This window comes from Trichechus manatus, unplaced genomic scaffold, assembly GCF_000243295.1.
Source record: "Trichechus manatus latirostris isolate Lorelei unplaced genomic scaffold, TriManLat1.0 scaffold00163, whole genome shotgun sequence".
NCBI classification, from domain to species: Eukaryota; Metazoa; Chordata; class Mammalia; order Sirenia; family Trichechidae; genus Trichechus; species Trichechus manatus.
In genome coordinates this window covers 2,205,790-2,219,700 of record NW_004444099.1, presented here as the reverse complement: position 1 = coordinate 2,219,700, position 13,911 = coordinate 2,205,790, and the positions used below count along the sequence as shown (strand labels likewise).

The 13,911-nt window shown below is 37.2% G+C and overlaps 1 protein-coding gene across 7 annotated transcripts in view; it reads right to left on the bottom strand.

Annotated features, from left to right (window-relative positions):
- Positions 1-13,911, bottom strand: part of RUFY2 (RUN and FYVE domain containing 2) — a 52,208-nt gene that overhangs the window by 17,091 nt on the left and 21,206 nt on the right. For 6 of the 7 annotated variants that reach the window (XM_023740756.1, XM_023740761.1, XM_004386398.2 and 3 more), the window contains 4 exons: positions 12,870-12,989; positions 8,613-8,742; positions 8,203-8,297; positions 3,987-4,035 (listed from right to left, as the gene is read on the bottom strand). In XM_023740756.1, the coding sequence (XP_023596524.1) occupies positions 3,987-4,035; positions 8,203-8,297; positions 8,613-8,742; positions 12,870-12,989 (394 nt within the window). Of the gene's footprint in view, positions 1-3,986; positions 4,036-8,202; positions 8,298-8,612; positions 8,743-12,869; positions 13,033-13,911 lie in introns of those variants that run through there. The other variant, XM_023740760.1, reaches the window with a different exon arrangement.

Below are 13,911 nucleotides of genomic sequence, written 5' to 3'. Positions count from 1 at the left end.
CTTCTAATTATGCTGTTATTCTCACTTAAGATGAAGGCTTACAGGACAAAATAGTCTCCCATTTGACAGTTACTACAAATGTTGCCCTATGACAGTGGTTAACAATCTCACAACACCATCTTTTTTTTTTTTTAAAAAAACAAAAAAACCTCTCAGCAAAATAGGAATAGAAGGAAATTCCTGGACGTAATAAAGGGCATTTATACAAAGCCAACAGCCAACATCATTCTAAATGGAGAGAGACTGAAAGCATTCCCCTTAAGAATGAGAACCAGACAAGGATGCCCTTTATCACCACTCTTATTCAACATTGTGCTGGAGGTCCTAGTCAGAACAATAAGGCAAGAAAAAGAAAGAAAGGGCATCCAAACTGGTAAGGAAGAGGTAAAAGTATCCCTATCCACAGATGATATGATCTTATCCACAGAAAACCCCAAAGAACCCACAAGAAAACTACTGGAACTAACAGATGATTTCAGCAAAGTTTCAGGATACAAGATAATCATATAAAAATCAGCTGGATTCCTCCATACCAACAAAAAGAGCTTTGAAAAGGAAATCACCATATCAATCCCATTTACAATAGCCCCCAAGAAGATAAAGTACTTAGGAATAAATCTAACCAGAGAGGTAAAAGACCGGTACAAAGAAAACTACAAAATCCTACTGCAAGAAACCAAAAGAGACTTCCATAAGTGGAAAAACATACCATGCTCATGGACAGGAAGACTCAACACTGGAAAATGTCAATTCTACCCAAAGTGATCTACAGATACAATGCAATCCCAATCCAAATTCTAACAGCATTTTTTTAATAAGATGGAGAAACAAATCACCAACTTCATATGGAAAGGAAAGAGGCCCTGGCTAAGTAAAGCATTACTGAAGAAGAACAAAGTGGGAGGCCTCACACTACCTGGTTTTAGAACCTATTATACTGTCACAGTAGTTAAAACAGCCTGGTACTGGTACAACAGATACATAGAAGAATGGAACAGAATAGAGAACCCACACGTAAATCCATTCACCTATGAGCAGCTGATAGTTGACGAAGGCCCAAAGTCCATTAAACGGGAAAAAGATAGTCTCTTTAACAAATAGTGCTGGCATAACCAGATATCCACCTACAAAAAAAAAAAAGAAAACACGACCCATACCTCCCCCCATATACAAAAAACTAAAAATGGACCAAAGACCTAAATATAAAGTCTAAAACAATAAAGCTTATGGAAGAAAAAATAGGGGCAATGCTAGGAGCCCTAATACATGGTATAAATAGTATACAAACCATAACTAGCAATGCACAAACACCAGATAATAAACTAGACAACTGGGAGCTCCTAAAAATCAAACACTTATGCTGATCAAAAGACTTCAGCAAAAGAGTAAAAAGACAACCTACAGACTGGGAAAAAATTTTTGGCTATGACATATCTGATAAGGGTCTAATCTCTAAAATCTACAAGATACCGCAATGCTTCAACAACAAAAAGGCAAATACCCATTTAAAAAATGCGCAAAGGATATGAACAGACACTTCACCAAGGAAGACATTCAGGTGGCTAACAGATACATGAGGAAACGTTCATGATCATTAGCCACTAGAGAAATGCAAATCAAAACTACAATGAGATACCATCTCACCCCAACAAGGCTGGCAGTAATCTAAAAAACACAAAATAATAAATGTTGGAGAGGCTGTGGAGAGACTGGAACATTTATGCACTGCTGGTGGGAATGTAAAATGGTACAACCACTTTGGAAATCGATTTGGCGCTTCCTTAAAAAGCTAGAAATAGAAGTACCATACGATCCAGCAATCCTACTCCTTGGAATATATCCTAGAGAAATAAGAGCCGTCACACAAACAGATACATGCACACTCATGTTCACTGCAGCACTGTCCACAACAGCAAAAGATGTAAACAACCTAGGTGCCCATCAACAGATGAATGGAAAACAAATTATGGTATGTACACACAATGGAACACTACACGATAAAGAACAATAATGAATCCACGAAACATCTCGTAACATGAATGAATCTGGAGGGCATTATGCTGAATGAAATCAGTCAGTCACAAAAGGACAAACATTATATAAGACCACTATTATAAGAACTGAAGAAAAGGTTTAAACACAGAAGAAAACATTCTTTGATGGTTATGACGGTGGGGAGGGAAGGAGAGAGGAATTCATTAACTAAATAGTAGACAAGAATCATCTTAGTCAAAGGGAAGGACAACACACAATACAGGGGAAGTCAGCACAACTGGACTAAACCAAAAGCTAAGAAATTTCCTGAATACAACTAAACACTCTGAGTGAGGGACAGAGTAGCTGGGGCTGGGGGTTGGGGGCCATGGTTTCAGGGGACATCTAGGTCAATTAGCATAACAGTTTATTAAGAAAATGTTCTGCATCTCACTTTGGTGAGTGGCATTTGGGGTCTTAAAAGCTTGCAAGCAGCCATCTAAGATGCATCAATTGGTCCCATCCCACTTGAAGCAAAGGAGAAGGAAGAAAACCAGACACAAGGAAAATACTAGCCCAAGAGACTAAAGGACCACATAAACCAGAGACTCCACCAGCCTGAGACCAGGAGAACTAGATGGTGCCTGGCCGCTACCAATGACCGCCCTGACAGGGAACACACAGAGTCCTGGACGGAGAGGGAGAAAGCATGCAACAGAGCTCAAATTCACGTCAAAAGACCAGACTTAATGGTCTAACAGAGACTGGAGGAACCCTCGAAACTATGGCCCCCGGACGCTCTGTTAACCTAGAACTGAAACCATTCCCGAAGCCCACTCTTCAGACAGATTAGACAGGACTATAAAACAAAAAACAATACACATGAGGAGTGTGCTTCTTAGTTCAAGCAGATACAGGAGACCAAATGGGCGGCTCCTGTCCGGAGGCAGGATGAGAAGGCAGGAAGGGACAGGAACTGGTTGAATGGACACAGGGTACCTGGGGTGGACAGGGGGAGTGTGCTGTCACATTGTGGGGATTGCAACTAATGTCACAAAACAATATGTGTATAAATTTTTGTATGAGAAATTTACTCGATCTGTAAACTTTCACCTAAAGCACAATTAAAAAAAAAACAAAGAAGAAGCATTTTACAGAGATGTTTGAAGGTATAGAAAACTCAATCAGTTGTTCAAAAATAACTAATGAGGAGGGAAGAAAAAGAGGCAATTATTAATTTCAGAAGGGGGAAAAGTAGCTCACAAAGAAAATATAATCATAGTACACCACCTGGCCCAGCAAGGAATGATATTTAAACAGTCATAATAATTCCACAAAAACAGATTTAGTTATACTGAGAGGACAGTGAAGAGAAACACTGGGGTGACAGTGAGCAACAGATAAGGTCTAAAGCTGATGAATCAAGAACAAACAGTATATACTAAGAAATAAGGGGATAAATGCTAGAAGAAACAGCTAAAAGAACTGAAATGAGCTCCCTTCAGGTGGTAGAAGTTGGGGTAGGTAAGGAAGGAGAAAGTGAAGAACAAGAGACTGATAGTTTTTTTTGTTTTTACTTTTTGCCCTATTTGATGTCTAAGACTATTTTCATCGAATACTTTGGTAAAAGATGACATGGGTAGCTTGCGAGGTGCTCACAAAAAGGTTGTATTTTCTCCCATGTTGTATATCCTGCCACACTATATAGAAAAGTGGACAAAATTATTTCTAAGGTCATTTCCAACTCAAAGGTTATTAATAACGAGATTCTAGAGATGCAGGGAGGGGAAGAGCTGGAACTCCATCATCCAAGCTCTCCATTCAAAGTTTCCACCTCTACACAGCCTGGGATTCAGTAATGACACCTTAGGTGTGTTTATGCAGGGCTTCACCTATAAGGTCGCTATGAGTCAGAATCGACTTGACGGCAACGGGTTTGGTTTTTGGTTTGGTTTTACCTTCGGTTGGAGCACTTTCACATAGACTTACACATTCCTACATTTTTTACTCACCTGTAATGCTTTGTTGGCTTCTTTTATATCTTCTATTTTAAGTTTTGATCTAAAAAGATTAAAATAGGTCTAAATTTCAGTACACATTTTTAAATACAGAACACATAGTAATTCATTAGAAAAAGTATTCATTTTTCATAGGATATAAAATTGTATATAGGATACGATACAAATGATCTTCTCTGCCTAGTAGGATTTTATATTTTCCTATATTTTCTCAATGTTTTAAAGTAAAAATATCTTTTTTAATTTAAAAATTGCTTTTTTAAGGAAAAAAATTGGCATTTTAACGTGATTATTACAATATTAATAATAGCTATCATTTATTGTAGGCTTACTATGTGCCTATGTCCTTTGAACGTATGATCTTACTTAATGTTTGCAAGAACTTAATGAGGTAGGCAGTCCATTATTCTTATTTTGCAGATGAAGAAAGAGACACCTGAAGAGATTTAGTCACTTATAAGAGGTCACAGAGCTGGTAAGTGGGGGAGCTGGGATTCAAACCGTGTGGTCTGTGTGACCCCAAAGCTCGTATAGTAAGTATTATGCACACTACTTCTCTAGCAGACGTAGAGTTGAGTGGCAATACTGAGGAAGATATAGTTGTGATACTGCCACTCAACTCTTCATCTGCTAGAGAAGTAGTGCGTATAATACTTCACATGCGGAGGGGCAATATTAAGGAGGATACAGCTGTGATGGAGCCCTGGTGCCGCAGTGGTTAAGAACTTGGCTGCTAACCAAAACGTCAGCAGTTTGAATCCAACAGCCACTCCTTGGAAACCCTATGGGGCAGTTCTACTCTGACTTAGAGGGTCGCTATGAGTTAGAATCAACTCAATGGCAATGGGTTTGGTTTTTTGGTTTTTATAGTTGTGATGTCCATCTTTTGAAAATACATATGTTAATGATAAAAAGTTAATAAAATGCAGATTATAAAAAGAAATATTTAATTATCTGTGATCCCACTAGAGAGAAAATCTTCTATACATGTCTATGTATATGTGTGTGTGTGTTTTAAATGGGATCAGTATCTAGTGTTCCACAACCAGCTCTTTTCACTTAACAATATATCCTGAACTGTTAACTGTTTAGAGCTACTGACTTGTTCTTAAGTATAAGCCATATCATTATATTAAATGGTTACATAGTATACTACGAAAAAAATATAGTTTATATACAGGTAGTCCCCGACTTACGACGGGGTTCCGTTCCAATGACTCTCTAGTAAGTCGGTTCTGATGTAAGTCAAATACCTCTTTTGTTTTCATTACTATTGCCTTTTATTATCAGTATCTTTATAAATCCAATCTTTCAGCATCTGCAAGTGAACATCTGAGAACGGTAACATCAGCAAATTTCGCACTGCAATATTGTATGTAGTACATATTACTAACAATAAGATGTACAGAAAAAAACAAAACAGACAGTCCTAAGTGCAGTTCATGGTAACTCAAATACATTGTAAGTTGGAGACTACCTGTAATTATTATCTATTGTTCAACTTACAATTTGTTCATTAAAGCATCTGAATTATGTTTCTTATGATAATATTTAGAAATAAAGTCACTGGATGAAACGTTATGTAAAATACTAACGTGTGCTACTGAAGGGAAACACTGGAAGCCTGCTTTGTCCTACAGATGCTCTTTGCTCCAAGATATAAAAACAAAGGCTGGACTTTTACCTCGCTCGTATTAACTCTTAGGGTGGAAGTAACCAATGTAAAACTACACACTGTAAAAATGTTGACAGAATAATCAAATTTTCTTTGCTGAATTTACATCTGTAAAATATACCCAGGAAAACTGACTCTGGAGGGAGTAATAGCCGCAAGAGGACTGGTTTAACTGCACAGTATAGAAAAACTGAATATAGAATTAAAGCCAAGAAAACCCTATGGAGCAGAGCTAGTCTGCAATACATGGAGTCGCCACCCATCAGAATCTACATTCTCTTTCTTGAATATTCCATCCTGATATTTCACATATTCCATGTTTTCTTCAAATATGAATAGTTCTTTACAGGTTTACTTTCATTTCTTTAATCCTTAAGTTAGATATTCTATCCACTACAATATAATTTACTTAGAAGACTATACCCACTGCTGTCGAGTTGATTCTGACTCATAGTGACCTCATAGGGTTTCCAAGGCTGTAAATCTCCATGGAAGCAGACTGCCACATCTTTCTCCTGAGGAGCCACTGGTGGATTCTAACCACTGACCTTTCAGTTGGCAGTCAATCGCTTTAACTACTGTGCCACCAGGGCTCCTTAGTTAGAAGACTGGTTAATGTTTAAAGTCTTCCAAAATCTATCAGAAATTTTCTCTTTATAAGAATCCTTCAATAAGAAGCCAATAAGAGTAATTATTTCATTATTAAAAGTAATTTTCTAATTAAATCATTAATACTTAAAATTGCAAGTTAAGAATGTAAGTATCGAAAAGTACCTTTCAGAACCTACCTGCTCATTTTACAGACAAGAAAACTGATAATTCTGGTGAGATAGGGAAAGGTACTGCGCTAGGTGATGCCACAAACTCACTCTCAATCAATAAGAAAAGGGCCCTCTGGGGACTTTGTAACTCTCCATTTCACAAATGGGGAAATGGGCCTACAGAGATTATATCACTGAGCCCAGGTGACACAGCAGGTACAGGGATGCTGATTCAGGTCTGCTTGATTCTCCCATTCTCTTTCCACATTAATATCACTGTGTGATCACTCTGTGAGTGATAATAATGAATACTATTTTTTAAATCTAGTATTAAATAACTTGAAACTATAAAGTCTCAATGGTAAGTTGAAGAGCAGCCTTTCTGAAAGATTAATATTCCCTTGTCACAAAATTGGATCCCTGGTGGCACAGTGGTTAAGAGCTCAGCTGCTAACCAAAAGGTTGGCAGTTCAAATTCACCAGCTGCTCCTTGGACACCCTATGGGGCAGGTCTACTCTGTCCTATAGGATTGCTATGAGTTGGAATTGACTTGGCAATGGGGTTTGGGGGCTTTTTTTTGGTCACAAAATTAAAAGAAGACTCAAAGAAACCATTCCATACGTTTCACTATTATTCTATCAGGCTCTCCCCGACCCCCCATCCAACTGGTCCACATAAAGTTTAAAGGCAATTCTGTTAAGTTAGAAGCAAAGTTTAAAAAAACAATTATCCAACTTCAGTCCCTCACTATCAACACATTTTTAAAGAGATATTTATCATCCAGCGTATTAACTTACAGTTTTTATAATTTACACTTCATAGTTTTTACTTAACTTTCAATCTGATAATATGTAGTCACAGGAATAGCAGGAAGAAGAGGAGGAGAAGTGTTTCAGCAGATAAATTGGTAAGCTCTAGGAAAACCTGGAAAGGGGCCACTGATCCCTTCTCCAGCCCTGGTTAAACTCTTGTCATCACAGAAGAGATCTAGAGTTGAGAAAGTATAAAATATGTTCTGACCTATAACTGGCCCTACTGGAACCCATGTTTTAGGGACTGTTATCTCAGCAGTAAAGGTAAAAACGAATAAATCTGTACCCATCTTTAGCAATTAGGTCTCCATTCTAGTTGAATTTTTTAAAAAGACACACATATACATATTTATACATAACTGTCTCTCTATATGTATGATGGAATGCTTATACATAGGTTTGTACAGGGATTAGCCACCTTTGGAGACTGATACTTGGGAGGGATAGGGTACTTGTTTATTTTATACCTTTTTATGCTATTTGAATTTCCTAACCATTTAACACATCAGAGGGGTTTATACAGGTGATGGGATTATGGCCATTGTAGCTTTCTTATTTTTACTTGAATTTAAAAAAAAAAAAAAGTAATGCTACTTTTTAAAAAATGTGGCTGTGGTACATTTAATACTAAATTAAACCTTCTTGAGTAGTTTACCCCAAATACTTGCCATTATGTTGAATACGGGCACAAAGATGGAGCTGCTAACTCAAAACATCATCCACATCTACTAGAAAATGTTTAGGAGCCAAAGTCTACTAAACCGAACATAACTTTTACTAAAATCCCTCCAATGCAACATGTACATACATGTACTTTGTTAATCTTTATGGTTTTTGTTTTGTTTCTCTTTAATAGTGCATATCTTTCTTTCCTGTATTTCAAATTTACTGCTTATTGGGTCTGGTACCTGTGCACCTTTTATAAAATGACTATGTAGTTGAAGGAAAAAAGAAAAATTACTCGCTCAGTTTGTTGCCAAGTTCTTGAAGAGCTTGCTCTTGATCGTGATATACTTTTTTCAACTGCTGATTTTCATCCTGGAGGCTAAGGAATTCCTTCAAAACAATAAAAAACAGAAAATGTAATTAAAGAAAAAGAAGAAACAATAAATAGCACACTGTACATATACCATTAATTAGAAACAAGCATCCTTTAGCTTTTTATCTGAAAAAGAACTATTTATCCAAAGCGCTCTCATAGCTGCTCACATGTATTAACTGTTTTTCATTCACTTCACTAGTCTCCTTTCTGATAATTTCTGAGATAACTAGTATATCCTGTTTCCTTAGTATAAATTTAAATTAAGGTTTGATTATCTTTTTAAATAACATTCTTTAAGATATAATTTTTAAAGTTTTACCACTATTTACTTTTTTAAGAACAATGATTTGTTGGGTCTCGTTTCTAAGATGAGATAAGGCATCTTTCTCCTTTTGAAGATCTTCCTGCAAAGTCTGCCTCCATTCCTTTTCAATCTTCCAATCAGTTTCCAGTTGTACCCTTGAATGAAAAATAATACACAAAAGCTTAGTGCTATTTCTCAAACACGACAGTTGTATGTATTCTTTAATAAGAGCATCTTCTTGGTCAACTACTTTTCCCTTTTTAATTCATCTCTTCAGGCATTTTCTTTCATAGATATTTTTTGGTAAACAAGTTCAGCAGCACGCAGGGTTTGCTGATCACAAAGTGTCAATTTATTCGCCAACCTCAAAAACTTCTGTTAAACAATAATTTATGTCATTTTACAATGCATACAGTTTTGTAAACATCTTGTTTATATAAGCATAGAAAATGCCTGGAAGGGCACACACCAAACTAACAAAACTGGTTACATGTTTGGGAATGGAAAAAAGTGGAGGAAAGTGGGGTTTTAACTATTTACATTTCTGTGTCATGAAACTTTTCACTACAAACTAATGAAAAGTATCATTCTGATGTAAGAATTGCAGCCACCACTAAATCACTAATTTCATGGTTGCAGCATCAGAAACAGAAAAACAGTCCTGGCACAAAGTGCTAATCTGCAGTTTACCTTTGGAAGCTAACCAATTACAGGACAGATCTAAGACCAAGCAAACAATGGGCAGGTCCACACCGCCAAGGAAGGCCTGGAGATGCCAGTTCTCAGCTGAAAGCAAACTAGCCGGCAAAACAGAAGTTCCATTGCTTGGGTCTTCCTTCAGTCAGGGATCAATTAGCTGCACCACTGCAGAATAACATCATTTGTCTTACCCATACTTCTGTCAAACTCTACCAGGGTTTCAAGATTGTATTCTACTAACTGGCAAAGTATCCTCGTCTCACTTTTCATTTGCAGGGCAGAGACACATGTACAACAAAGCCCTTGGCACCATTCACAAGCTTGATGACTTAAATGTACCTTGTGATTCTTCTGGCCAGACAAAACCCTGAAAGTGCTGACCGTCCTTTTCTGAAAGTGCTTATGATTAAGAGAAAATTGTTTGTTTGCTGTTTTTGTTTTCTGGGGGATGGGTTTTAGTTTCACAATGTACAAATGATGCCAACTTTCAACCAAGGTAATATTCCCTAGCCTAATGCCTTACTCTGTATACCAACTTCTGAAATATTATTTTGTGGTAGATCTAAAAAGATCTCAGAGTTCTGGTTCCAAACAACACAGAATAGAGTCATTTCTCCCTACCCCTTCTACTAAGTACGGTTAAAAACTCTGGACGTTATACAGAAAACAAAGTAAGATTCTGAAAGGTGGAAGAAGAAGGCAGACCAGCTAGGAGCCCCAGGACTTGAGAAACAATATGGCGTGAGTTCCTGAGTTTTCTTTTTGCTTCCTATATAGCTCAGACTGGGTGCTGGAGACTCACAACCCAGACACCAACAGGCACAGACAAAAAAGTCCTAAGAAAAGTCTGCTCCCTCTGCCAAAGGACCAGAAAAGAGGCAGCCTAGCAAGATAAGCTTTTTTGACAACAAACACCTTACTCCAGCAAAATACCAGGGAAGAAAATCCACAGGCCCCTGACTCTTGTCAGCAAAAGCTAAGTAGGGAGCCAAGACTTCCACCCTCACCTGGCAGTAACAAGGTGTCCCTTCCACCCCTCCCACAGTGTCAGTGGAGGCCATTTGGGAAGCCTGGACTTTTACCCCCATGAGGCAGTCACAAGACCTTCCTCCCCCTCTTCAGCTAAGGCCAAATGGGAAGCCTAGATTTCCACCCCTCCCCAGTGGTAATGAGGCATTTCTCTCTCTCCTCTCCAGAGTGGTGTAAGCAGAGACCAAGAAGGACAGAGCCTCGACCTCCACTCCCATCCAGCGGTAACAAGGCACCACTCCTCCTCTACACAGTGGAGGCTGACTGGAAAGCCTAGACTTCAATCCCTGAACAGCAGTTACGAGACACCCTTCTCCAGGATGGTCCCCCTGGGGTGGTCCTAGACTTACAAACTCATTTGGTGTGAGTCAACATCCATGTTCCCCTGCCAGTGTAGTTTCAGTGAAGGGCTGGTAAAACAGATTTAAGTAACATCCAGAGTCTTACAACATAATACCCAAAATATTCAAGATGCACTAGAAAAACATTTGTTGTACTAGGACCCAGGGAAATCTCAACTTGGATGAGAAAAACTTGGAATTATCTCACAAGAATTTTAAAGCAATCATTATGAATTTGCTTCCATGAACAATTAAGAACAAATGAAACAAAGAAAGAATAGGAAGGCTCAGCAAAAAAAAAAAAAAAAAAGAAAAAAAATCAAGAAGAGTCAAATGGAAATTTTAGACCTTAAAAATACAGTAATTGAAATTAAAAAAAAAAATCACTAGGTGGGCTAAATAGAAGAATGAAGCTGATGGAGGAAAAAAAATCAATGAACTTGAAAACAGAACAACAGAAATTACCTAATCTGAACAACAGAAAGAAAACAGACTGAAAAAACAATAACACAGAGTGTTAGGGACTCACGGGACTCAATAAAAGATTTAACACTCCTGCTTATCAGAGTCCCAGAAGAGAGGAAATAAAAGGTGGAGCTGAAAAAATACAGATTCAAGAAGCTGACCAAACCTCAAACAGGATAAATCTAAAGAAATTCATACTCAGAAACATGATAATAAAGCTTTGGAAAACTAAAGACAAAGAATCTTGAAAGCAGCTAGAGAGAAAAGACACAATACCCACAGAGAACAGTGATTCAAATGACAGCCTATTTTTCATCAGAAACCATGGAGGCCAAAAGAAACCGGCACATCATTTTTCAAGTGCTGAAAAAGAACTGTTACCCAAAACTCTATACCCAGTGAAAATATACTTCATAAACAAAGGTGACATCAAGACCATTTCAGATGAAAGAAAACTAAGAGAATTTGTTGCCAAAAGATCTACCCTAAAAGAATGGCTAAATGAAATTCTTCAAACATAAAGAAAATGATTAAAGAAAGAAACTTGGAACATCAGAAATGAAGAAAGAACAACAAAAAGACTTTTCTAAATTATCTTTAATGGTCCAAATAAAAATTATAACACTGTTTGATGTGGTTCTCAACATACGTAGAGAAATATTTAAGGAAATTATTTTATAAAGGGACCTAAATAGAGGTACACTTTCTGTACTTCACTCAAAGTGGTAAAATGTTGATACCAGCAGACTGAAAACTTTCATATGTACAATGTAATGCTTAGAGCAACCACTGAAAAAACTATACAAAGCGATACACTCAAAAACACTATAAACTCAATGCCATCAAGCCAATTCCAACTTACAGTGACCATACAGAACAGAGTAGAACTGCCCCATAGGGTTTCCAAGGAGCGGCTGGTGGATTCGAACTGCCAACCTTTTGGTTAGCAGCTGAGCTCTTAACCACTGTGCCACCAGGAATCCCCAAAACACTATAGATAAATCAAAATGGAATTCTAAATAATGTTCAAGTAATCCACAGGAAGGTGGGAAGTGAAACAGGAACAAAAACGCAGAGGGAAAACAGAAAACAATGAAATGGCAGACTTAAGCTCTAACATATCAATAATTACTCTAAATGTAAATGGTCTAAATATATCACTAAAGGACACAGACTGGCACAACGGATTAAAAACACAATGAAAATGTTCTTAGAAACAACTGTTCTTTAATAATATAAGTTCCTTAGAGTTACAAAGGCCTATTATACTCAGTACCTAGAGACATAATAGCCCTTTGATTAATGCTAAACAACAGAAAGAATAAAACTCTCACAAGAAGACAGTGAAACAGAGTGGTTGGAGAGTTGACTGTTAGTGGAAGACCTGGGTTAATATCTTAGCTCGATCACTTCCTAGCTGTTGGACAGTCTCTGAATCTACTTTCTCTCTAAAATGGGAACATACGATACCTATCCTGTTTTGTCTGCTTACAGGGTTGCTATGAGGCACTAAAAAAAGCAATGTGAGTGAAAGTGCTCTGTAAACAATAAAGGGAATAAAAATGTAAATATGATTATAATGATGTTTTCTGATTTGTTTGTTTGTTAAGGAAAACCTCACAATCCAGTTGGCATCATTAGATAAACAGAAATATTCGTGTTCTACCATTATGCATAAAAAAAGGGAGGGGATGGTGAGGTGAAGTTATGTTAATATAAGCATTTGTTTCCAAGAGCAAAATACTCACAGCTGTTTCTCCTTTTGGGAGATTTGTTTCTGTAGACTGTGGGATTTACTCAGACATTCTTGTAGATATTTCTCATCTTCAGCTTCAGCTTCCATGTGTGCCTTCTCTGCTTGCTGCAATCTGGTGTAATTCAAATCAACTTTGGGTAAAACTGAGGCTAGAACTAGGGTGTAAAAGGGTGAAGAAGACAAAAAAAAAATGGGGAAATAGAAACATTTCTAAATGAAAACAAAGTTTGGGGGAAAACTCACAAACTCAAATGTGAAAGAGCCACACAATGTCTAGAAATTGTTTCGTGATTTTCAATATACGTATATATGCCCAGAATATGATCTTCAAATTTGTTTTATTTCTTGTTCATATATTAACAATGCAAAGCAATACAGCTTTTACCACTTAGGTAGAGCATAAGGAATCAAATTTCAAAGTATAACAGGTGCATTACTGTATTACAAAACCATGAAAAGCATAGTACTTATGTCTATACTAAGTGAAGAAGCCACACTGTTTTACATTATGCTTGGATATGTATGCCAGGAATCAAGTGTGCTACAAGGCCAAGAACAGAGACCTGCGAATACTCCAAATAATAGCTGAGCTCTTCCTACAGGTTCTTAATGCATTTACTAAATTATGCCAATCTGTATATATAGATATAGATACATTTTTCTTAAGATTCAAAAGAACTTAGTGCTAGTTGGCATCATTCCTAGATCATTTTTTCCCCTCACCAATGAATTTTTAAAATTAGCATAAAAGGTGGTTTTCATTTTTTTCTGTTTTTATTTGTAAGTCATTGCTTCTCCCTGTGCTTAGCTCCACTCCCTGTCTCCTTTGGCCATCTAGGATTCCTTACATTTAACTTCAGTATTTTTATAAGAAAATATTTCTCAAGTTTCAAGGGGGATTAACTCCTTTGTAGGGAATCACAAGAGAAATCTCTGTTCAATTAACCAAAGAAACTGCCTCTTTTCTTCCTTAAAACCATATCAATGAGGTATCCCTCACACATTTCAGAAGTATAAATGCCACTTCCAAGGTA